Here is a 27,625-nt window from a genome sequence, read left to right as displayed (position 1 = left end):
TTTAAAGTAACGTAAAAGTAAATTCTAGTATAATTAGGCAAAATTTCAAAACTGCTCTGGCAAGGGCATTTGTTGGTATTGGTACTAGGGACCTTTAAAAATACTGTAAATGTATTCCAGAGCTTGCTCTAATAATCAGCAGTGCTCCCACGATTATGAGAGTATAATCACTACATTCACTAATGACTTATAAAATCCTGCAACTTAAAGGAAAACCCGAACATATTAAAATTATCAAAACATTCCCTCCTCTCACCAGCCCCTAGTAACCATCCATCATTCTACTTTCTGCCTTTCTGAATGACTACTCTAGGTACCTTATATAAATAGAATCATAGACCATTTGTCTTTTTGTGACTAGCTTATTTCACTTGACATAACATCCTTAAGATTGATCCATATTGTTACATGTATCAGATTTTCCTTTCTTTCTAAAACTGAATTGATACCCCATTGCATGTATATACCAAATACCAAATTTTGTTTATTCATTCATCAACAGACATCTGGGCTGCTTTTAACTCCGAGCTATTGTGAATAATGATGTTAGGAACAGAAGTATACAAATATCTCCTGGAGGCCCTTTCAAATCTTTTGTGTACACACCATGTTACCATAGACCGGGTAGTTTAAACAACATAAATTTACTTCTCACTGTTCTGGAGGCTGGAAGATCAAGGTGCCAACAACCAATCTGGTTCCTGCTGAGAACCTATTTCCTGGTTTGCAGATAGATACCTTATTGCTGTAGCCTCACATGCCCAAGAGATACAAACATTCAGTCCACAGCATTCTTCCTCTGCCCAAATTTATGCCCTTTTCACATGTAAAATGTATTCATTCCATCCCAACAACCTCAAAAGTGTTAACTCGTTCCAGCATCAACTTCAACTTTTTTTTTTTTAAAGATTTTATTTATTTATTTCACACAAAGAGATCACAAGTAGGCAGAGAGGCAGGCAGAGAGGGAGGTGGAAGCAGGCTCCCTGCTGAGCAGAGAGCCCGATGCTAGGCTCCATCCCAGGACCCTGAGACCATGACGTGAGCTGAAAGGCAGAGGCTTAATCCTCTGAGCCACGCAGGCACCCTTCAACTTTTTTTTTTTTTCAATTTTAACTTCTAAAGTCCAAAGTCTCATCTAAATATCATCTAAACCTTACATGTGAAACTAATGTAACATTGTATGTCAACTATACTAGAAAAATAATTAATAAATATCTAAATCAGATGAGTAAGACTCAAGGTATGATTGATCCTGAGGCAAAATTCCTCTCTAGCTATGAACATGTCACTAGCATAGGATAGACATTTCCATTCCAAAAGGGAGAAATAGGAAAGAAGGAAGGGGTGACAGTCCCCAGCAATTTCAAAACCTAACAAGGCAAACTCCACTAGGTCTTAAGACTTAAGAATCCTCATTGATCCAGTGATCTTACTTCCAGACCCACTGGAGGTGGCAATATCAACCCCATGCCTTGGTGGGGCACCACCATGCTGTGGCTTTCTGTGGAAGACCCACCCAACTTGAGGCTCTGCCAGGCAGGGGGTCACATCCTTAGGGCCCTGCCAGCAGTCCTTTTCTATGGCTTTGGCTGGAAGCAGACTGGATTACTAGAACCAAGATAGTAGCCCTGATGATCTCTGAACCAGCTTTTGGAACATTCTTTCCTTTCTTGAAAAACAGTGCAGGTTCAAAGTCTAATGGTTTGTTTATCGTCCTGTCCTGAAGAATCTAAGTCTATCTAAGTCTGACAGCCCTCCTTAATTCTGGACCTATATCCATCTCTTTCCGTTCAAACTGTCAGTGATCCTGCTGGGGTCGCTGAAGTAGTCTGCGGTTAACACACATTCTAAGCTCCTTACCAAACAGCTGGCCAACCATACCCTTGTTGTCTTCTTCCAAACATGCCTTCTCATTTTCTGCGATATGTACAGATTGAAACTATGCCAAATCTTTAAGTTCTGGTTCCTTTTTGTTTAACAATTCCTTCTTTGAAATAATAAATGAATTCAGTAACATTGCAGGATAATATGCTGAAATTGGATGCATTTCTATACATTAATAACGAAGTGACAGGAAGAGAAAGTAAAAAAACAATTCCATTTACAACTGGACCATAAAGAATAAATAACCTAAGAATAAATAACCAAGGAGGTAAAAGACCTGTATTCTGAAAACTATAAAACGCTGAAGAAATCAATGAAGACGACACAAACAAATGAAAAGATACCCCATGCTCATGGATTGGAAGAATTAATATTGTTAAAATGTCTATATTACTCAAAGCAATCTATAGATTCATTGCAATCCTTATCGAAGTACCAAAAGCATTTTTCACAGAACTAGAACAAATAATACTAAAATTTCTATGCAACCACAAAAGACCCTGAATAGCCAAAGCAAATTTGAGAAAGAACAAAGCTGCAAGTATCACAACCCCAGATTTCAAGATCTATTCCAAAGATATAGTAATCAAAATACTATGGTATTGGCATACACAAAAAGGGCATATAGACCAATAGGACAGAATGCAGAGCCCAGAAATAAACCCACACAAAGTCAATCTATGACAAAGGAGGCAAGAATATACAATGCGGAAAAGACACCATTTTCAGTAAATGGTGCTAGAAAGTTGGACTTACAAAAAAAAAACAAAAAACAAAAAAAACCTACACCACTCATACAAAAGGTATCTTATACAAAATAAACTCAAAATGGATTAAAGACCTAAATGTGAGACCTGAAACCATAAAACTCCTAGAAGAAAACATAGGCAATAATTTGACATTGGCCTTAGCAAAATTTTTCTAGATAAGATTCGTCAGGTAAGACTATACCAAAATGAAAGTTTTTGCAAAGTGAAGGAAACCATCAATAAAACAAAAAGGCAACCGACTGAATGGGAGAAGATACCTGCAAACAATACATACAAATAGAGGTTAATATCCAACATATATAAAGAACTTACATAACTCCACGCCAAAAGAAACCAAGCAAACACAAACAAAAAACCACCCCAAACAATCTGATGAAAAAATGGGCAGAGGATCTGAATATTTTTCCAAAGACACACAAGATGGCTAACAGACACATGAAAAGATGCTCAACATTACTAATCATCATGGAAATATAAACTAAAACCACAATAAGATATCACCTTACATCTGTCAGAATGGGTATAATAAAAAAAAAGACAAGAAATAACAATGGTTGGCCAGGATGTGGAGAACAGGGAACCCTCGTGCACTGCTGCTGGGAATGTAAATAGGTGAAAACAGAGAAAACAGGAGGAAAATAGCATGGTTCCTCAAAAACTTAAAAACAGAAATACCATATTATCCAGTAATTCCACTCCTGAGTATTTACCCAAAGAACACAAAAAGACTAATTCGAGGAGACATATGCACCCCTACGTCTACTGCAGCACTCTTTACAACAGTCAGGATTTGGAAGTAGCCCAAGTGTTTATCAATACACGAATGGATCAAGACGGGCTATATACACACAATGTAATATTACTCAGCCATAAAAACTAATGAAATCTTGTCATTTTTTTGACAACATGGATGAACCTAAAGGTTATTATGTTAAGTGAATTATGTCAGAGAAAGACAAATACTGTATCATTTCTCTTATATCTGGAATCTAAAAAATAAAAATGAAAGAAAAGTAGAAACATCCACAGAAAACAAACTTATGGTTGTCAGAGGGGTGGGGGGGTGGAGGAAGGCTTCCAGTTATGGAATGAATAAATCACTGGAATTAAAAGGTACAGTGTAGGGTATTTTACTAGTGTTGTACAGTAACAGACGGTAGTTACATTTGAGGTGAACATAGCATAATGTACAGAGAAGTTAAATCACTAAGTTGTAAAGCTGAAACTAATGTAACAACACGTGTCAACTATACTTCAATAAAAGAAAGAAAAAAACAATTCATTCTTCAGTTTCTCTATTTCTCCTTGTATTCTACCATAAACAGGAAGAACCAAGCTATCCCTCCAATATTTCACTTAGCTCAGTGGGTTAAGCTTCTGCCTTCAGCTCAGGCTGTGATCTCAGGGTCCTGGGATGGAGCCCCGCATCAAGAGCCTGCTTCCCCCCACCCCTCTTTCTGCCTACTTGTGATCTCTGTCAGTCAAACAAATAAATAAAATCTTAAAAAAAGAAAAAAAAGAAGAAATTTCTTTAGCTAAATCTGTAACCTCATTGCTTGCAAGTTCTAACTTCCAATAAACACTAGACCCCAACATAGTTCAGGCAAATTCTTTGCCATTTTATAAACAAATGCCTTTTCTCCATTGTCCAATAATCTGTTCCCCATTTCCATCTGACACCTCAACAGAATGAACTTTAACATCCATTATCTTTACCAATTTATGTACCGTTATTTAAGTGTTCTCTAACAAGATGGAAGATTTCTCTCCAGCTTTTTTTTTTTTTTTCCCACTAAGCCCTCCCCAGAACTGCCATTAAAGTTCCATTCCTGGCAAAGTAGGCTTTTCTTAGCATGCAACTCAACACTCTCCTAGTCTCCACCCATTACCCAGTTCCAAAGCTGCTTCCACATTTTTAGACGTTTGTTATAGCAGCACCCCACTTCGTGGTATGAATGTATGTATTAGGTCAGGCTGCTATAACAAAAACCGAAGATTTGGTGAATTAAACAACAGAACTCATTTCAAACCATTCTGGAGACTGGGAAATCCAAGATGAAAGTGCTGGCTAGTTCAATTCCTAAGAGCCCTCTTTCGAGTTTGCACACAGACACCTTCTTGCTGTATCCTCACATCATGGACACATTATCTTTCTTGTGTCTCTTCAGAAAAGGGCACTAATCCCATCCATAAGGGCTCCACCTTCATAGTCTAATTATTCCCAGACCCTACCACCACCTCCATACTATCACACCGGGGATTAGGAATTCAACATATGAATTTTGGGAGCAAAACATTCAGTCCACAGTAATACTCGAAAGTGTTATTGTGGCATCACATGGCAATTCAATTTTTAACTCTTTGAGGAATAGCCATACTGTTTTCCACAGCTGCTCTGTCATTTTACACTACCACCAACAGTGACCACTGGTTCCAGTTTCTCTACATCGTGCCCACACTTATTTTCTGTTTTGGTTTGATTGATAGCAGCCATCCTAGTGGGTCTGAGGTGTTCTCTCATTGTAGTTTTTTTTTCTAAGATTTTATTTATTTATTTGTCAGAGAGAGAGAGCACGAGCACAAGCAGGCAGAGTGGCAGGCAGAGGCAGAGAGAGAAAAAGGCTCCCAGCTGAGCAGGGAGCCTGATGTGGGACTCAATCCCAGGACCCTGGGATCATGACCTGAGCCGAAGGCAGCGGCTTAATCAACTGAGCCACCCAGGCATCCTCATTGTGGTTTTAATACACATTTCCTTAATCATTAGTAATTCTGACTATCTTTTCATGTGCTTATTGACCACCTGTATACCTTCTTTGGAGAAATGTTCTAAGGACTTGAAAGTCTATTCAAGTCCTTTGTCCATTTTTGAATAGGATTTTTTTTTTTCAGTTGAGTCCTAAGAATTTTATATATATTCTGGATATTAATCCCTCATCAGATATATGATTTACAAATATTTTCTTCCATTTGGTGAGTTATCTTTTTATTCTATTTATTTTTACTACGTTCTGTGATTCGTAAAGCTTTTAATTTTCACGAAGTCCAATTTGTTCTATTTCTGTTGTTGCCTGTGGCTTTAAGGTCATATCCAAGAAATCACTGACAAATCCAATGTCATGATACTTTTGCCCTATATTTTCTTCTAGGAGTTTTATAGCTTTTACGTTTAGGTCGTTGATCCATTTTGAGTTAATTTTGAGTTAATCTGTATATGGCAATAGGTTAAAGTCCAACCTCATTCTTTTGCGTATGGTTTATCCAGTTCTCCCAGCACCGCCTGCTGAAAAGACCGTCTTTTCCCCACCAAATGGTCTTGGCACCTCTGTCAAGAATCATTTGGCCATGTTTTATTTCTAGGCTTTCTATTCTATTTCATTGGTCTTTATGACTGTCTACATGCAGGTAGAACACTGGTTTTATTTCTACAGCTTTATAGTAAGTTTTGAGATTAAGGCGGTGTAAGTCTCCATCTTTGCCCCCCCCAAACTGGTTTAGCTCTTTCTGGAGATTCTATATGAATTCTAAATGGATTTTTCTATTTCTAAAAAAAAAAAAAAAAAAAAAAAAAAAAAAGGTCATTGGGATTTTGATAGGGATTGCACCAAATCTGCAGATCAGATCAGGTGCTACAATATTAAGTATTCCAATCCATGGACACAGCAGGTCTTTCCCTTTATTTAGATCTTTAATTTTTTTTTCAGTAATGTTTTTATACTTTTCACTGTGTAAGTCTTTCACCTCCTCGGCTAATAATTCCTAAGGATTTCATGATTCTTTTTGTTGCTACTGTAAATATGATTGTTTTCTTAATTTCCCTTTCAGACTGTTCACTGTTAGTGTACAGAAATGCAACTGACTTTTGGGTGTTTTGTATCCTGCTAATTTGCTGAATTCATTTATTAGTTCTAACACTTTTGTTAGAATAGATTTCTTTGGAATCTTTAGGGTTTATACACATAAGATCATATTATCTACAAACAGGTAATTTTACAGGTGCCTGGGTGGCTCAGTGGGTTAAGCCTCTGCCTTCAGCTTAGGTCATGGTCTCAGGGTCCTGGGATTGAGCCCCACATCAGGCTCTCTGCTCTGCAGAGAGCCTGCTTTCCCCCCTCTCTCTCTCCCTGCCTTTCTGCCTACTTGTGATTGCTCTGTCAAATAAATAAAATCTTAAAAAAAAAAAAGTAATTTTACATCTTCCTTTCCAATTTGGATGCCTTTTCTTTTACTTAATTGCTCTGGTTAGAGCTTCCAGTATCTGTTGAGGAGAAGCAGCCAAAGGCAGACAGACATCCTTGCATTGTTCCTGATTGTAGAGAAAAACCTTTCTTTCACAACTGAGTGTAATGTTTGCTATGGATTCTTCACATATGGCTTTTATTACATTGAGGCAATTTCCTTCTATTCCTAGTTTGTTGAATGTTACCATAAAAGGGTGTCAAATTCTGTCAAACGCTTTTCTGCATCAACTAAGATGCTTATGTGTTTTTCCCTCTTTATTTTGTTGATGTGTTATATTACATTGGTTGATTTACATATATTGAACTATCCTTGCATTCCAGGAATCCCACTTGGTCATGGTGTATAATCCCTTTGAAGTCTCTGCACTTTTTTTTTTTTAATTTCTGCATTGGTGTTCATATTCCTATACTGTCAGTTGACTTGGATATCAAGGTAATGATGGCTTTATAAAGCAACTAAGGAAGTGTTTTCTCCTCAGTTTTTTGTAAAAGTTTGAGAAAAACTGAGGTTCTTTTAATATTTGGTAGAAATCACCAGTGAATACATCAGGTTGGAGACTTTCCTTTGTCACAAAATTTTTTCATTACTAATTCAATCAAGTCTATTCAGATTTGCTCTTTAGTTTCAGTTTTGGTAGGTTTTATTATTTTAGAGATTTGTCCATTTCAAAATGTGTTATCCAATTCATTGGTACACAACTGTTCATAGTAACCTTATATATTTAGTTTCTGTAGAATCGTAGTAACAGTCCCACTTTCATTTCTAATTTTAGGGACTTGAGTCCTCTCTCTTTCCTCCCATTTTTAGTCAATCTAGCCAAAGACTGGCTATCTGTGTTGGTCTTTTCAAAGAACTCACTGTTGGTTTCTTATTCTGTTTTCTTATTCTCTATTTTACTTAGCTCTAATCCTTATTACTTCATTTATTCTGCTAATTTTAGGTAAGTTTCTTGTTCTAAATCTTTAAGATACAAAGTTAGAGGTGGCTGGTTTGAGATCTTCCTTCTTTTTTAATATTAGCATTTTTATAGCTATAATTTCCTTCTGAGACTGCTTCTGGTACATACCACAAGTTTGGATATACTGTGTTGTGGCTCAGGTCATGATCCCAGGGTCCTGGGATCGAGCCCCACATCAGGCTCTCTGCTCAGCAGGAAGCCTGCTTCCCCAACATCCCCACCCCCCCGCCTCTCTGCCTACTTGTGATCTGTCAAATAAATAAATAAAATCTTTAAAAAAAAAAAAAAAAGAAAGAAATATATTTTCCTCAATTTACAGCCATGCTAAGATAGACAATTAGTCATGAAAATGGAATTCCATTCCTTATTTATGCACAATTTAATCTGAATTCCATAAGGCATTCCTTTATAAGTAGAAGAAGTGTTTGTTTTTTTGTTTGTTTTATAATGGTTTACAACACAACTGATTCTTTTACAATTTTGGTGGTCAGAAGTCTAAAATCAAGGTGTTGGAAAGGCTATGTTCTGGAATCTTCAAGGAGAAATCAGTATCTTGCCTTCTCTAACTTCTACAGGACAACTGCATTCTGTGGCCTGTGGCCTCTTCCTCCATCTTCAAAGGACATTTTCCTAACATCTGGTTCCATGGTTACCTCTCCTTTTCTCTCACTTTTTCCTTCTTGCAAAAACCCTTGTGATTATATTTGTCCCACCCAGACAACCTAGCATAATCTCCCCATCTGAAGATTCCTAATTTAATCAGATTTGAAAAGTCCCCTTTGCCACATAAGGTAACATATTCACAGGTTCTTGAGAGGAGAATGTGAACATCTTTGGAAGGCCATTATTCTACCTATCGCAATAATGTTAGCACCTGCTTTGTTTCCAACACTAACCTGATCTCTAGGAAATCAGAGATAAAGGAACACAGCCCCTCCCCCTTTCTGAGCTGAACTGCAGGCCAAAGGAAAGATTTAGTTCTTATAAAATGTAAAGCTTTTTCTTATAATGATTAAAAAGCAAAATAATTAAGACAACCATAAATAATTAATATAAGAATGAACTAGCCCTTACAATGGGGTAGATGCAATTTATTTTTATGAATATAAGATTAACAAGAAGGTAAGGAATAGGAGACAAAATTATAATTTACCTCTTATTTGCCTGTCAACAACTCTCATTTCCTTTCTTATCTTCAATGACCATTCATTGACCTGGGAAAAATTTTAGAAAAAAATTGTAAGAAAAGCCAACACTCCTAGTTCACCAAACTTTTTAAAAATGCTACATTTATTCTAGACAAACAATAAATCCATTTCAAACAAAAGCTTTAGGGCCAAACTCTTTTTTTTAATCTTTTTATTCACAGTACAGAAGTCCCAATTTATTTAAAAATTCTTATCTGAAGGTAGGCAGTAAGAAGTACTTTATACAAGACTTCAGAGAGAGTTCAGGACCCTGTAGGTACATAAACATTTTTCAGGAGGTGCCCAGGCATAGTAAAAAGTGATCTTTAAAAGTTGAAAACCTTTCATTGGGGAGGGTATGTGCTATAGTGAGTGCTATGAATTGTGTTAAGACTGATGATTCACAGACCTGTACCCCTGAAGCAAGTAATACATTATACGTTAATAAAAAAATAAAAGTTGAAAATCTTTTGAAACCTATTTCAAAACCTGTACTTCCTGTGTCAAGAGTTCACCTTTTCCTTCCTCTTTTCAACAATAATGCTTCTTCATTTTACAAAGGACAGAAATTCCTCTGACCTATGTCTATTATAATGATATATTTCCCTTAGAGGCAAAAACATCTAAAGCACTAAACATAGAGCCAAATGGAAATAATAGTGTGGGTGTTGAAAAAGCACTGAACTACTCTAATGTCTATCGAATTCTTATGCAACTGAAGTGTTTTCTAATTCTTCAGTTTCAAAAGAAATTGAAGGAAAATCAGTTATCGGCTGATAATCATTAAAATGAAATTTATATTAAATAACTATATGCCCTTTGCCATAGGACACAGAATTTCAAAGAACTTAGTGACAATGACATAATATAACTTCCATTACCATCGATTTATTTATATTAAGGGTGTTTCTCAGCACTGGAGTCTTATAAGACATAAAACAGGGCTTTCTTCCTATTGTGGCAGCTTGTGATGAGGATCTCTTGTCTGTGCCCACAGCCATGCAGTCCACAGACTCTCTACAGTTGGTGCAGGTCTTTGGAGGCAGGAAGATGGGCACAGCTCTGGCACTCTGCCAATGGGGTAACAGCCTCATTAGGTGGATGGGCGTTCCCTGGAGATGATCCAACCATGCACAATGCAATCCAAGCTACTGAACCCTCTTCTGTTTCTGGGCAAGGAGTGATTAGCTGGCATGGAACCCTCAGACTATGAAGGGTGGTGGTCGTAAGACACAGATTCACACATTCAGTCCACCTCCAAGCCAGGGAGGCCTATTACCAGAAAAAGGTGGTTAGGCTTCCAAGAAGATTAAAGACCTCTTCATCTAGTATGACTAGATGCTGCTGGTAGCTGACCCCCATCACTGCAAATCCAAAAAGTTTGCCTGTGATCACTACCAAAAATCGAACCAGTAAGCCCATCAGGAGAATAAGGATTCACCTTTACAAAAAGCAATGACTGCGGGATTTAAACTTACAAATAATGAGACAGGAATAGAATTGATGCTGAACCTTGTAGCATTCATCTATGGGGACATAACTACAGCATTAAAAAATTTATAAAAATATTGGGACACCTTTGGCTCAGGTCATGATCCCGGGGTCCTGGGATTGAGTCCCACATCAGGTTCCTTGCTCAGTGAGGAGCCTGCTTCTCCTTTTGACTGTTCTAAATAAAATCTTAAAAAAAAAAAATCTATACAATTAAGAGAAAGTAGACTTCCAATAAATTTCACTTTTTAATGATTTCATTAAAATCCTTATTTAACAAAATATATAAAAATTTATTTTGCAAAAGCTGTAGTAACTCCAACCAGAAGAAATATTAAGGTACTTAAAATTACATGGATATGTGATTTTTAGAATTTTAACATTAGGTTTATATATTTCTTCTTTTTTTTAAAGATTTTATTTATTTATTTGACAGACAGAGATCACAAGTAGGCAGAGAAGCAGGCAGAGGGAGAGGAGGAAGCAGGCTCCCTGCTGAGCAGAGAGCCTGATGTGGGGCTCGATCCCAGGACCCTGGGATCATGACCTGAGCCGAAGGCAGAGGCTTTAACCCACTGAGCCACCCAGGCGCCCCAGGTTTATATATTTCTTAAGGTAAAATTCATATAACATAAAAATAACCATTTCAAAATATACAATTCAATGGCATTTAATGACTTCATAATGTTGTAGAATCATCAACTCTCCCTAGTCTCAAAAACTTACTAACACATCAGAAGAACACACTATACTCTTTAAATAATCTCTCCCTATGTCCCCCTTCCCCCAATCCCTGGAAACCACTAATTTGCTTTACCTCTTTTGATCTTTTTACTTTCATATAAAAGGGATCATACAACATGTGGTCCCTTGTGCCTGGCTTCTTTCATTTAGTGTAGTGTTTTGGGAGTTCATCCATGTTGTGGCATATATCAATATTTCAGTCCTGGGGCGCCTGGGTGGCTCAGTGGGTTGAGCCTCTGCCTTCGGCTCAGGTCATGATCTCGGGGTTCTGGGATTGAGTCCCGCATCGGGCTCTCTGCTCGGCGGGGAGCCTGCTTCCTCCTCTCTCAGACTGCCTCTCTGCCTACTTGTGATCTCTCTCTGTCAAATAAATAAAATCTTTAAATTAAAAAAAAAAATACTTCAGTCCTTTTCATGGCTGAATAATATTTGTTATACTTATACAACACAACTTGTTCATATATCCTTTGATGGACCTCTGGATTGTTTCCATCTTTTAGTTACTGTGAATAGTGCTGCTATAAACACTTGTATACAAGCATTTACTTGAATTCCTATTTTTGATTCTTTGGAATATGTATCCAGTAGGAGCAGAATTGCTGGGGCATATGGTGATTCTATGTTTATCTTTTCAAAGAACTCCAAAACTATTTTACAAATTAGTTTTACCATTTTACATTCCCTCCAGGAATGTTCAAGGGTTCTTATTTCTCTACATCCTTGCCAATACTGTCAGCCTCCAATTTTTTAATAACAGTCAACCTGCTGGATGAAATGAAGCAGTTATTTCATTATGGTTTTGATTAGCATTTCCTTAAAGATCAATGAAGTTAAGTATCTTTTCATGTGCTTGTTGGCCACTGGAACATATTTTTTGGAGAAATGTCTATTCACGTCTATTCATTTTTAATTGTCTTTTTGTTGCTGGCTGTATGAGTTCTTTATACATTCTAATAGAACCTTATCAGATGTAACATTTACAAATAAATTCCCCCATTCTATAAGTTATCTTTTCACATTCTTGATGTCCTTAAGATGCACAAAAGCTTTAATTTTGATGATTTTCAATTTGCCTATTTTTTCTTTTGGTGCTCATGCTTCTGATGCCATAGTTAAGAATCCACTGCCAGATAGGAGGTCATGAAGATTTGCCCCTAGGTTTTTATCTAAGAATTTTATAGCTTAATAAGGGTTTTAATTTCTGTATATAGAATGATGTAGGGGTTGAGTGAATATCCACTTATCCCAGCACTATTTGTTGAAAAAACACTACCCTTCCACTATTAAATGATCTTAGCACCTTGCAGAAAATTAACTGGCTATACATGATGGGTTTGCTTCTAAACACAATTTTATTCCTAGTCTATACATCTATCCTTATGCCAGTACCATACTCTTAACATTACCATAGCTTCACAGTAACTTTTGAAATCAGGAACTGTGAGTCCACCAAATTTTCTTCTTTTTCAGGATTGTTTTGGCTATTCAGGGCCAGTTGTACTCCATATGAAGTTGGAGATCAACTATTTATTTTGGAATTTTGATAGGCATTGTACTGAATCTTTGGGTGGTACTGCCATCATAATAGCATTAAGTTTCACAATCCATTAATTTGAAATTTTTTCCAGCAATATATTGTAATTTTCAGTGATTTGCTTCCTTGGTTAAATTCTTTCCTCGGTATTTTGTTCTTCTAGATACCTTTGTAAATGATTTTATTTCCTTTTAAGATTTTTCACTGGTGTGAAAAACAATGAAATACTTTATGCTTGTCTTAAAACCTGTCAATTTGCTGAATTCACTTATAAGTATTAGTGCGGATTCTTTGGAGTTTTCTATATATGGAATCATGCCATCTGCAAAGAAATAGTTTCACTTTTTCCTTTTCAGTGTGGGTATCTTTTATTTCTTTTTCTTGCCCAAGTGCTCTGGCTAGAACTTCTAGTACAATGTTGAATAGTAGTGGCAAAACCAGGTTATCTTTGTCTTGTTCCTAATCTTAGGAAAAAAGCTTTAGTTTTTCACAATTCACTATAAAATTAGCTGTAGTTTTCATAAATGCCCTTTATCATGTTAAGAAAGTTCCCTTCTATTCTTAGTTTGCTGAGTGTTTTTAAATCACAAAAGGTATGTATGTATTTTGTTTCAAGTCTAATAGGATGACTTTTATTTCAAGCATAGAAGTGCTACATTAAGAGAAACCCATATGGTGAAAACAGAATGGAAGTAAATGGCATTTCTCCTTTCAAGAAGAAAGAGAATAATTTAAAATGTCTGACTATAAATAAGAATGTGTGCATGTATGTTTTAAATGAATATTGATGGGAATCACACTCCTGTGATACTTTTAAGAGAGTGATGTAATAATTTTACAACATTTATAATATGCCAAAAATTAAAACCTGTACGACTCTACTTAAAACCTCATTATGATAAAAAAATTAAATGATGATTTATAACTATTCAAAAGGGCACACAAGTAGTCGAAATTATTTTAGGAGATACATGAAAAAATTTGAAAACACGGTTATAATCTAACCAGAACTTTCAGAATCAGCAGAAAAGGAAATCCAAGTCTCACAATTCAAATGTTCACTGAGCTCAATGTGCTACTGATGCAGCAGGAAACAAAGATTCTACCTTATGAACTTACATTCTAAGGAAACAGACAGTAAGTAAATAAAAAAGGAAATACTCTGTCACAAAATGAAAGCTAAGGAGAAAATGAAGCAAGGAAAATAGGATGAGGGCAGTTGTTGGGGGGAGGTTTGCAATTTCATACAGGGTGGTGGAAGAAAGCTCAACAGCTAAGGTGACTTTTGAGCAGACTTCGAAAAATTTGAAAGGAAACCATGTAACCATCCACTATGGGGGGGCAGGGAGGACTCTAACATTTTAATCAGAGTGAAAACAAACACCACTAAGGGACCTAAACAAAAGAGTATCCTTCCCTGTAGACCAAAAATGAATTTGGATAAATAATTTTGTTTGAACTAGCAACATGGATGGGTAAAGCTATTTGATTCAGGTTTACAGAAAAAATACTGGGACTCCTGGGTGACTCAGTCAGTTAAACATCTGATTCTTGATCTCAGTTCAGGCCATGGTGTCAAGGTTGTAAGATCAAGCCCTACGTCCAGGTCCACACTGAGCATGGAGTCTGTTTAATATTTTCTCTCTCCCTCTCCCTACACCTCTCCCCTCAATTCCACCTATATGCACTCTCTCTGAAAGAAAGCAAAAAAGGGAAAAAAATTATCTTTTATATTATAGTTTTATAAGGCAGCAAGTAACTCCTAATCCTATTCATTATAAAACTAAACATAAATTTTAGATTTTTATTCTCATGGGTCAAAGTACTGATTATGATTAGCTCCTATTATTTCTAATGCTTTCAACTGCTAATTCCTGAGGATACCCAATCAGGTGGAAGCAAGGCACCCATGAGTACAAACCTGTAGCAGTTACAAGAATTCCAGGAACCACATGTAAGATAAGTTTCACAATTTAAATCCAAATCTTAATGCAAGGCAGAATGAACCAGTGCAGTGATTTTCAAACTTGTTTTTAGTAATAGAATCTTTCAAATAAATCTAATATGAAACTCCACAAATATAAGAAGTATAATATCAATACACACTTATACATGATCAGATTGAAAATTTTTACTACTATAAATAAATGATAGGTTATCTGTCTTGATGAAAGACAAAATTTTAAATGCGCTGTTACAGTGTTACACCAACCTTAGCATCCAATTTATTTCTGTATTTTGTTTCCATGTCCAGTATTGAGAAAATTCTAATTCAAAAAGAAGCTATTTCTTATGCTATTACTACAGTTTGTCTTTCAACTTAATGTTATCCATTGCTTAAATAAACCCAGAAGCTCAAAATAAGTCATTAAAAACTGGTTGTTTTAGGGCAACCTAAGTGGCATAGTTGGTTAAGCATCTGATTCTTGGTTTCGGTTCAGGTCGTGATCTCCAGGTCATGAGATCAAGCCCCACATCGGACTCTATGCTCGGCGTAGAGTCAGCTTGCATTTCTCTCTCCTTGTCCCTCTGTCCGCCTCCCCATCCCGTGCCGTGTGCATATACTTTCTCCCTAAAACAAATGAATCTTCAATTTAAAAAAACAAAAAACAAAAAAAAACTTGTTTCAAAGTTTCTCATTACAGTGCTTAACTGCTCATATTCAAGGGGTGAGTACTCAATCCAATACATTAGATGACAATGGTGAAATGACTTTTGTAAAAAATGCACCGTTGCACTATTCATAGTAGCAAAAGACTAGAAACTACCTAACATATATCAATAGAACACTAAACATATTAGAGAATTTCCATAAACTGACATTATGCTCTAACTAAAAAGAAAAAAAGCAATGCATCGAGGACTACCCATGGAATTAACTCCCAAAATATAAAGGAAAACAGCAATGTAAACGACATTTACAGTATGACATATATGTTAGAGAAAGAGGGATAAAGAGAGAAAGGAGAAAGAGAAGGAACAGAGGAGGAGAGGAAAAGAGGTGGAAAAAGGGAAAGACAGAGATATTTATATGTTCATATATTATAGACTATCACTGGGAAAATCCATAAGAAATTAGGCTGCTTTCAGGGTTGGAAACTGAACAATTTGTGAACAAGAGTGAAAGACTTATTTTTTATTTTTAAGATTTTATTTATTAGTAGGCAGAGAGGCAGGTAGAGAGAGGGGAGAGGCAGGTAGAGAGAGGGGGGAGGCAGGCTCCCCACTGAGCAGAAAGCCCTATGTGGGGCTTGATCTCAGGACCCTGTGATCATGACCCAAGCTGAAGGCAGAGGCTTTAACCCACTGAGCCACCCAGGCGCCCCAGATTTAGTTTTCAGGATACATAAAGATATACTTTGCTGCCTTTTGAATTTTGTAGTATGTACAAATATAATCTATTTCAAAAAATATTAAAAAAAAAGAATAAGGAAAATATCAGGTTCTGGATTGGAAGAATAGTGTTAAAATGTCCATGTTACCCAAAGCAACCCACAAATTCAACGCAATTCCTACCAAAATACCAACATCATTTTTCACAGAACAAGAATACTAAAATTTGTATGCAACCACAAAAGACTCTGAATAGCCAAAGCAAACTTGAGAAAGAAGCTCAAGGTATCATAATCCTGATTTTAAAATATATCACAAAGTTATATGTAGTAACAATATGGTATTGGTAGAAAAATAGATCAGTGGAACAGAAGTGAGAATTCAAAAATAAAACCCAAGCATATATGGCCAGTTAATCTATGACAAAGGAGGCAAGAATATAAAATGGAGAAAACACAATCTCTTCAATAAATGGTGCTGGAAAACTGGACAGCTACATGTCAATGAATGAAACTGGCCGACTTCTTTACACCATTCACAAAAATAAACCCGAAATGGATTAAAGGCCTAAATGTGAGACCATAAAACTCCTAAAAGAAAATTTTAGGCAGTAATCTCTTGGACATCAACTACAGCAATATTTTCCTCAGGCAAGGGAAACAAAAGCAAAAACAAATCATTAGGATGATACTGAGCTAGATGATATTGAACTAGATGATACTGAACTAGATTCTGCACCATGAAGGAAACCATCAATAAGATGGAAAGGCAACTAACTGAGTGGGAGAAAATATCTGCAAATGATATATCCAATAAGGGTTAATATGCAAAATATATAAGGAACTCCTATAACTCAACACCAGAAACACAAATAATCTAACTAACAGGCAGAAGACATAAATAGAATTTTTCCAAAGAAGACATACAGATGATCAAAAGACACATGAAAAGATGCTCAACATGACCAATCATTAGGGAAATGCAAATCGAAACCACAATGAGGTATTACCTCACACTAGTCAGAATGGATAACATCAAAAAGACAAGAAACAAGTGTTGGTGAGGATGTGGAGAAAAGAAAGTGCTCACACATTCTGGCAGGAATGTAAACTGGACCAACTGCTATGGAAAACCATATGGAGTTTCCTCAAAAAATTAAAAATAGAACTACCATACAACCCAGTAATTCTACTTCTGGGTATTTACCAGAAGAAAATGAAAACACTAATTCAGAAAGATACATACACCCCATGTTTACTGTAGCATTCTTTACAACAGCAAAGATATGGAAGCAACCTAAGTGTCTGTCTATAAATAAATGAGGAAGACACACACACACACACACACACACACACACACACACAACTCAGCTGTAAAGAGGAATGAAATCTTGTCATTTGTGACAAGAATGGACCTAGAGGGTACTCTGCTAAATGAAATAAGCCAAACAAAAACAAGTATCACATGGTTTCATTTATATAGATGATCTAAAAAACAAACACAAAAAAATAACAAGAGAGAAACGAACTCATAAATACAGAGTACTGGTTGCCAAAGGGAAGAGAAGTGGGAGGATGGGCAAAATGGGTGAAGGGGATTAAGAAATACAAACTTCCAATTATAAAATAAATGAGTCATGGGAATGAAAGTTCAGAGAATTCAGTCAATAATATTGTAAAACATTTATTACTGATATTCATAATTTATACAATCACTGATCTCTAGGTTGTATAACTAAAACTTATTGCATAACAACTATATTTCAATTAAATATTTTATTTTATTTTATTTTTAAAGATTTTATTTATTTATTTGACAGAGATCACAAGTAGGCAGAGAGGCAGGCAGAGAGAGAGAGAGAGAGAGAGAGAGAGGAGGAAGTAGGCTCCCTCAGAGCAGAGAGCCCGATGTGGGGCTTGATCCCAGGACCCTGTTAAAGGCAGAGGCTTTAACCCACTGAGCCACCCAGGTGCCCCCAATTAAAATTTTAAAATGTAAGACTATTTTACAAATTTTAAAAACTGAGTTTATAAGTGCTTTAAATCATCTTTGTTAGAAATACTTAAAAATTCTATAATATTAGACTCACTGAATCTTTTTAAATTGTTTTAGATATCACACTCCCTTCTGTTATATAGTCACCCAAAACTTCAAAACAGTTAAACCAAAATTTTGTTTCAGTTTCATAAATGACATTTAATCAGCTTCTTCTACAATAAAAAGTTGAAAAAAGTAAAATGTGTGACAAATGATAATTGAAGATTAATGTCAATGTGTCTTCGTTACAGGGGAAAATAACAATTGATGGATTACCTACACTTACTTCCAAATCAGAGCAAAATAAAGTCAAGTTTTTTGGCTTAGTGAAAAATAGATTTTCATCTCTTAAAAAAGACCTTAATGTCCTAAGTCATACATTTCATTTTAAGGACCAATATAAAGCATATATAGGATAACAACAGGAAAAAAATAGCAAGAAGGAAAATTGTGCAAATGGCTGCACATTTCCCTGTCCCACTTTGGGAAAGGAAATTTACCAGACTCTCATCTTCTTTTAGTCTTCTTGTGTCACCAGAAGTGGGCAAGAAATTAAATACTTAGGAATGTCATAGTCCAGGGACATAGGCCACTAAACATAGACTTAATAAGATTGTAGAATGCTTCCAGTCCCCCACATCTTCCCACCACACCAACAGAGCTACAGTATAACAACCAATTACAGCTAAAAGAGATGCAAAATGGGAGTTGTTATGAATGTTCAAGATAACAAAGGAGGTAAATACAAGGACACTAGAATAACTTTAATCCTATAGCACCTACAGCTACAGCAAATATTAACAAACTCCTAGCCTGACTAAAATAAAACCTCATACTTCAGACCAATTTACCTCAGTTCCTATTACCTTATATATCATGTCCAGTTTTCAACATGAAATTTCAAGGCATTCTAAAAGGCAAGAAAAAGTACAGTCTGAAGAAACAAAGCAAGCATCAGAACCAGGATTAGATGTGACATAAAGTCTGACATTCTGTGATTCTTATGGGAAAAAAAAGTCGATATTATCCAAGAAGAGATGGATAATGAGGGCAAGTACAGGGATGGAAACACTAAGAATCAAAAGGAAATGCTAGAAATATAATATCATAGCAGAAATGAAGAATACCTTTGAGAGGTTGATCAGTAAACAAGACATAGTCGAGAAATGAATCCATGAATTGGAGACACTGAAATTTTAAAAAGAAAAACATGAAAATGAAAAGAAAAGAATGTCTAAGAACTGTGAAACAATTTCAAAAGATGTAATACATAATTGGAATACCTGAAGGAGATAAAAGAGGAAATGGAACAGAAAAATTACTTGAAATAATGATGGCTGAGAACTTTCCAAAATTAATGACAGACACCAAACCAAAGATCCAGGAAGCAAAGAGAACACAAATGAGAATAATGGTCCAAAAAAATGACAAATAGTAGATATCATATTCAAGCTGCAAAACACCAAAGCAAAGAGAAAATCTTGGAGGAAAACAAAGCAGAAAGAAAACCACTTTATCTATAGGAGAACAAGGCTGAGAATTACCAAGGACTTCCTGTTAGAGACTATGCAAGTACAAAGAGGATAGAGTTATTTAAAGTGTTGAAAAAAAAATCACCAACCTAAAATTCTATGTCCAACAAAATTATCTTTCAAACGCGAAGGAGAAATAAAGACTCTCAAGTAAAAATTGAGGTCATTCATCACAGATTTGGCCTACCAGAAATGTTTAAACACAGTTCTTTAGGGAGAAGAAAAATTATGTAGTTAGAAACTTACATCTATATAAAGAAAGGGTATCAAAAAAATAAAAGCAAATTTTTACTTTCCTTATTCTTAAGTGATTTAAAAAATAACTATTTAAAGTAATAATAGTAAATGTGTACTGGATGAAAACACTATACAGATAAGTGAAATGAAAGAAAACAATGTCATATTGGACAGGAGGGAGGATTGGGAATACAGTGTTAGAAGAATCCTCATTTCACATTTCATGTGAAACAGCATTATGTTATTAGTTAATAAATTATTAGTTATAAATTAAGTTTGTTAATTGCAAATGTATTTCAAAATCTGGGATAATCGCTAGAATTTTCTTAAAAACATACAATTGATATGTAAAAACACGAGATAAAATGAATCATAAAGTGCTCAATTAAAACAACACAAGGCAAAAAAAACTTTTTTTGAGATGGGAAAAAGTAACAAAGTATAATAGACACCAATTACAACACTGTAGATGTTGATGCAGCTATATCAATAGTAGTTTTAAATGTGAAGAGTCTAAATAAACCAACTAAAAGATGGTGTGCCAGAGTGGGGGAAGGAGGAATTAAAATCAAGACCCAACTATATGTTGCCTACCAAATACCCACTTAAATATAAAGACTAAGATTGAAAGATTAAGGCATACAGAAATATACCATGCAAACACTAATTAAAAGCAAGCTGTGGGGGTGCCTGGGTGGCTCAGTGGGTTAAGTGTCTGCCTTCGGCTCAGCAGGTAGTCTGTTTCTTCCTCTCCCCCTTACTCCCCGCTCATTCTGTTTCTCTCTAATAAATAAAATCTTAAAAAAATAAAATAAAAAAAGCAAGCTGTACTCCTACCTCCAGTATATGGAGTCCAGTTACATGAGTCAAAGACCTAGCTAAATCTATAAAACTCTCAAAGTATCAGATTTAGCAATGGATAATTAGAAATGTCCCAAAAGCATGAATAAAAACAGAAAAAATACATAAACTGAACCTTGTTAAAATTAAAAACAACTGGGGGACCTGGTGGCTCAGTTGGTTAAGCCTCCACTCTTGGTTTAGGCTCAGGTCAAGATCTCAGAGTCCACAGATGGAGCCCTGTGTCAGGCTCTGTGCTCAGTGGGAAGTTTGCTTCTCCCTCTGCCCCTCATGCTCTCTCTCAAAAAAATCTATTAAAAAAAAAATTAAAAACAACTGTGTAAAGATTATCAAGAACGTAAAAAGATAACTATAAATTTGGAGAAAATATTTGCAAATCATGTATCTGATAAGAGCTTATTATATGTAATGAACTCTGACAACTCGACAACAAAGTCAGCCTAATTAAAAATCGTGCAAGGACATAAATAGACATTTCTTCAAAAAAGACAAATGGTCTGGAAGCACATGAAAAGATATTCTACTTCAATGGTCATTAAAGAACTACAAGTCAAAACCATGAGATACTACCTCACCCCCCAGCAACTGGGCTATCAAAACAAAAACAAAAAACATTGTTGGCAAGGATGTAGAGAAACAGGTACTATTTTATGTTGCTGGTGGGAATGTAAAATGGTGAAGTCACTGTTAAAAACAGTTTTGGAGTTTCTTAAGAAGGTAAATAAAGAATTACCGTATGAGGGGCACTAGGTGGCTTATTGGGTTAAAGTCTCTGCCTTCAGCTCAGGTCATGATCCCAGGGTCCTGGGATCAAGCTCTGAGTCAGGCTCTCTGCTCAGCCGGGAGCCTGCTTCCCTTCCTCTCTCTGCTGCCTCTCTGCCTACTTGTGATCTCTGTCTGTCAAATAAATAAATAAAATCTTAAAAAAAAGAAAAAAGAAAAAAAAAGAATTACCATATGATCCAACAATTCTACTCTTAGGTATATACTCCCAAAAACTGAAAACAGGTACTCAAACATTTAAGAAAAAAGTGGTAACAAATTTCAAAATAAAATCTTCAAGAAAAGTATGTGGGAACACTTCTTTTTTAAAGATTTTATTTATTTATTTGATAGAGAGCGTGCATAAGTAGGCAGAGCTGCAGGCAGAGAGAGAGGGAGAAGCAGGCTCTCCACTGAGGAGGGAGCTTATTAACTAATTTCTAGGAGACCAGCATTATCCTAATACCAAACCCAAAGACATTACAAGAAAGGAAAAGTACAGAGTAGTTAGTATTGTTCATGAACACAGATGTAAAAGCCCTCTACAAAATGTTAGCAAATTGAATACAAAAATATATAAAAATAATTATAAACCTTAGTTTATAATTACCAAGTACAATTTATTCCAGGTATGGAAGGCTGGTTTAAAATTCAACAATAAATCACTGTAATCCACCACACATCAGTAAGCTAAATAAGAAAAATCATAAGAATTGACAAAGAAAATCTGAAAAGATCCAACACCTACTCACAATAAAACCTCACAGCAAACCTGAATGAAGGAAAACCCCCTCAATTTAATAATAATTTAAAAAATCACAACCCCCAGGGAACCTGGGTGGCACAGTCAGTTAAGGATACTTGGTTCTGGCTCAGATCATATCAGTCATAAGATCAAGTCCTGCATCAGGCTCTGTCCTCAGCATGAAGTCTGCCTAAGACTCTCTCTCCCTCTGCCCCTCCCACTGTGCTTGCTCTCTAAATAAATCTTAAAAAAAAAAATTGCAGCCCCTCCAATTACACCTAACATCATAAGTAATGGTAGAAAATTAGAAGCTTTCACTCTAAGGTTGGAACAAAGCCTCTACTCCTATTCAACATTGTAGTGAAGTCCCCACTAATACAGTAAGACATGCAAAAGAAATAAAAGGCATACAGATTGGGAAGAAAGCAATTAAACAGCCTTTTTTTTTTTTTTTTTTTTTTTTAAAAACAGAGGACACTGTTTTCTATGGGGGAAAAAAAATCCCTAAGAATCATTAATATCAAAAAAAAAGAAACCTCCCAGTACTAAAAAGTATAGCAAATTTGTAAGACAGAATGTAAATATATGAAAGTTGACTGTTTTCCAATATACCAGTAATAACTAGAATCTGAAATTTGGTTGGGGGGGGCCTTTACAACAGCACCAACCAAACAAAAAACCCAATCAAGTATAAATCAAACAATATGTATAGATAAGATCTATTGGAAAACTATAAATTGCTGATGAAAGAAATCAAAGAAGATATAAATGGAGAGACCAGTCCATGTTCATGGACTGGAAGACTCAACATTAAGGCATCAATTCTCGAGCTCTGCAGATTCAATGCAATCCCAATCAAAATTACCACTATCCATAATTGTAGATATCAACAAAGAAATTCTAAAATCTATATGTAAAGACAAATGACCAAGAATAACCAACATAACAGTGAAGAAAAACAAAGCTGAGGGATTCCCCACTATCAAACTTCAAGACTTACTATAAAAGGTACAGTACTCAGCAGAATAGTATCAGCCAAGGAACAGACACACAGATCAGTAGAACAGAATGGAGTCCTAGAATTTGACCCACATAAATATACTCAACTATATACATGAAAGTAGATATTTAAAAATTAACATATAATTTATTGTTTCAGGGGTACAGGTCTATGATTCATCAGTCTTATACAATTCACAGCAACTACCACAGCACAAACCCTCCCTACTGTTCATCACCCAGGTACCCCATTCCTCCCACATCCCTCACTCCAGCAACCCTCAGTTTTTTCCTTAGGTTAAGAGTCTCTTATGGTTTGTCTCCCTCTCCTTTTGTCTTATTTTTCCCCTTGCCCGATGATTCTCTGTCTTATTTCTAAAATTCCTCTTATCAGTAAGATATGATAATTGTCTTTCTCCAAATGACTTATATCGCTTAGCATAATACCCTCTAGTTCCATCTCTGTTGTTGCAAATGGTGAAATTTCATTTTTGTTGACTGCATAATATTCCATTATGTATATATACCACTTCTTTAACCATTCATCTTTGATGGACACCTAGGCTCTTTCCATATTTTGGCTCTTGTGGACTGAAAGTAGATTAAAAAAAAAAGATTTTATTTATTCATTTGACAGAGAAAGAGACACAGCAAGAGAGGAAACATAAGCAGGGGGAGTGGGAGACGGAGAAGCAGGCTCGCAGGGAGCCCAATGTGGGGCTCGATCCTAGAGCCCTGGGATCATAACCTGAGCCAAAGGCAGACACTTAATGACTGAGCCACCCAGGCACCCCTGAAAGTAGATTTTTTTAAAAATAATTAACTGAAACAAACTCATTTTTAAATGGTCTAAATTCAAATCTTGCAGATAATGCTGATTAAGCTCAATTTTCATTTTAATAACAGCTTAATAAATTATACCCTAAATTTATACTTGAAGTATTTTGATAACTAGAAGCACTGAGGCGTGAATTGGAACAATTTAATAACTACGTAGAAGGTGGTAACTAGGGACACATGGGTGGCTTAGTCAGCTGTGTCGGTCTTCAGCTCAGGTCAAGATCCGAGGATCCTGAGATCAAGTCCCACATTGGGCTTCTTGCTCTGCGGGAAGCGTGTTTCTCCCTCTGCTTGCTGCTTCCACTGCATGTGCTCTGACAACTAAATAAGATCTTTAAAAAAGAAGAAGGCGGCGGTGGCAACTAATGGATAGAACAATTTCAAATGACCATCAGAAAATATTTCTTTCCCCAAATGTTAGCAATAGTCAGAAAAATAGTTAAAGAACATGTTTTCTGAACTTGTGTATATATATACATCTGTATATTTTGTATATTATATACTTGTATACAATTGTATATTATAATTACTTAGACTGTCAAAAGTCCAAAGGTCAAAGAGCTTTTCTTATTCATTTAGCCATTGCACAATGTCTGGCACAAAGCAGATGCTCAATAACTTATGTTGAATTCAATTGCATGGAATATGCATTGTGAAGGGGCAAAAAATTTCAGCGATTAGTAACAATGAAAAATCTAAAGAAACTTTATATGTTTTTGAATGTCAAAGTTTCACAAAATCTTGTTAAAAAGAAAAGAAATAACTTTAAAAATCAAAAGAGACTTTGCAAAACAAAGGGAGAAATGGGAACAACCAAAATTATCCAGCCATACCCGTGGTTCTCCACCTGACTGTATATAGAAGTCACCTGGGCAACTTTAATACCAACTTAACTGGGCTAGTAGTAGAGCCCAAATAATAGACTTAAACTCTCTAGGTGATTCTAATGTTCTATTAGGGTAATGTTCTATTAGTCCAAGACAAACAACTCAAGAAAATGTATCAAACAAATCTTAGAACTGTAACGATCACTACAAAAACGGGAAATTTAAAATAGATAAAAAGGAAATTAACGTTTTAGTCCCGGTATTATTTTAATAATAAATGAAAAGTATATGTAATCGATAAGTAAAGGTGAAAATTTAAAAATGAACACAGTATTAAACAAATACATCTGTAAAGTAGACAATATGCTATGAAAACCAAAAGGAATCTACAGAGTTTCAGACTATCAAGAAAACACTTTATACAAGTTCATTCATAGAGTCTATGACATGCCAAGCAAACTGGGCACAGGAAATAAGTAAGAGGGCATTTTCCAATAACAGTGTGGAGATGAACAGTAAGCCAAATAAATGAAAAACAAGATTATTGAATTTCTGTTACCATCCATCACTGAAATTAATTCCAGATGGACTGATAATTTAAATACAAATACAGAGTACAAAACTGTGTTACTCTAAAAAGACAGTACAGAAGAGTACCGTTTATGATTTTAGATTTAGGAAAGGGTTTCTTAAATAAGCAGCAAAAATCAGGGACTGATGGGTGGCTCAGTTGGGTAAGCGTCTGCCTTTGGCTCAGGTCATGATCCCAAGATCCTGGGATGGAGTCCCACATCAGGCTCTCCACTCAGAGGGGAGCCTGCTTCTTCTGCCTGCCACTTCCCCTGCTTGTGCTTGCTCCCTCATGACGGCACGCTCGCGTGTGCGTGCACTCTCTCACTCTGACAAATAAGTAAATCTTAAAAAAAAAAAAAAAAATCAGTAAGTGTAAAAGACTGATATTTTTAACTATGTTGAAATTAAGAATTTTTATTCATCATAAGACACTATTTAAAGAAAGGAAAAAGACCACAAATTTGGAGATCTCACCACATAAATGGTTACAAATAAAAAGCATTTATAAAAAGTTGGTATCCAGAATATATAAAGACATATTCAGAATAGAGATTTCCTATGAGTCAATTTTCCTGAATTCTGCACACTATATGAAAAATCCACAGGATAATTTGTCTCTGGATAATGTTATCTCCTTCCAGAGAAGACTTACATTTGCTTTTGGCAAACACCTAGCCTAAGGGCCCTGGCAATTGGTTTTTAATTAAATTTAATGAATGCAATCAGAGATGTGAAACCGGACTTCAGTCTTTGTGAAAGCCATTTTACTCCCAGCTCACTGCCACTGCTCAAGTGTACCCTTCTCAGAGACCCAACCAAAAGCCTTGGGAATTTACCTGAATAGTATTATCACTGGTATGCCCTGAACTCTAACCTTTGAACTATATCTAACCATAGGGTCTGTGAAGAACTCCACTCAAATCCTCACTTTCTTAACCACTGCATTAGGAATTAGAGGATCTCTTTAGTGGGACAGTGGTCCCAAATGACTGGGCTCATGTAATCGAGCTTTCCTTTTTTTCTGGGATTTTGATTTTGTAATTCTTCACTGCTTTAATAATTTTAAGTGATTACAAATAGTTGGGCTTTTTATCTAGCTCTTCTAGTTATATTTGGCAGAAGGGCTGGTTTCAAACAACCTAGTCTCTAATCACCTCATGTGTTTTTTAAAGGATGATTTCTTAGTTCTCTCCAATTAAAAGGCCTAGAAGCAAGAACATTCCAGTAGCATTAAGTACCATGAGCACCTAAATTTTGTTTTCTAAATACCATTCCCTCTAAAAGAAACCAGTGCTCCTTAGAGAAATGGCTGATTCCAGGTCCCAGGCTAGGAGATTCTAATCACACTGCTACAGACAGAATGTTTATGTCTCCCCCAAATTCCTATGTTAAAACTTAATCCCCAATGTGATAGTGTTTGGATGCCGGGCCTTATGGAAGTGACTGGGTCATGAGTGCCAAACCCTCATGAATGAGTTTAGTGACCTTACAAAAGCCAACCCCAGAAAGCTTGATTCCTCCTTCTGCCATGAAGACACAGTGAAAAGACAGCCATCTATAATTTAGAATCATGTCCTCACCAGACACTGAATCGCTGGGTACCTTGGTCTTAGGACTTCTTAGTTTACAGAACTGTGAGAAATAAGTTTCTATTGGGTGTAAGCTACCTAGTGTAGTCAATAGTATTTTGTTACAGCAGCCTGAGCAAACTAAAACAGGCATATATCTATCTATCTATCTCCCCCCTACTTTTGACCCTTAGCTTCCTAGCACCTCTTCCTAAAGGTGATATCTGTAAACTGGGATTCTGTGTATTCTTCAAGATTTAAAACATACATATAACTAGAAATTCACCAAAAGGAACAAATAACTGAACTTAGGTCAAAATGTGCCTACTGTGATCACTGTCAGATAGATATACAAAAGGACAAGTGGGATGTACTTCAAATATGTAACTGTTCTCTCATTACCTCTACTTCTGCTCATCAAGCAAATATCTGATAGGCACCTTGCTCTTGTTAAGGGAATTCAACACTATGCTGACTCAGTGAATGATAAAAACATGATAC

At 35.9% G+C, this 27,625-nt stretch overlaps 1 protein-coding gene across 2 annotated transcripts in view; it reads right to left on the bottom strand.

The window, feature by feature from the left end:
- Window positions 1-27,625, bottom strand: part of LOC132021379 (charged multivesicular body protein 3) — a 98,470-nt gene that overhangs the window by 17,145 nt on the left and 53,700 nt on the right. For both annotated transcript variants that reach the window (XM_059405654.1, XM_059405652.1), the window contains one exon: window positions 9,008-9,068. In XM_059405654.1, coding sequence (XP_059261637.1) covers window positions 9,008-9,068 — 61 coding nt within the window. The remainder of the gene's footprint in view (window positions 1-9,007; window positions 9,069-27,625) is intronic.

This window comes from Mustela nigripes, chromosome 7, assembly GCF_022355385.1.
Source record: "Mustela nigripes isolate SB6536 chromosome 7, MUSNIG.SB6536, whole genome shotgun sequence".
Lineage (NCBI taxonomy): Eukaryota > Metazoa > Chordata > Mammalia > Carnivora > Mustelidae > Mustela > Mustela nigripes.
The sequence above is the reverse complement of the archived record's forward strand: the minus strand, read 5'-3'. Positions and strand labels throughout refer to the sequence as shown.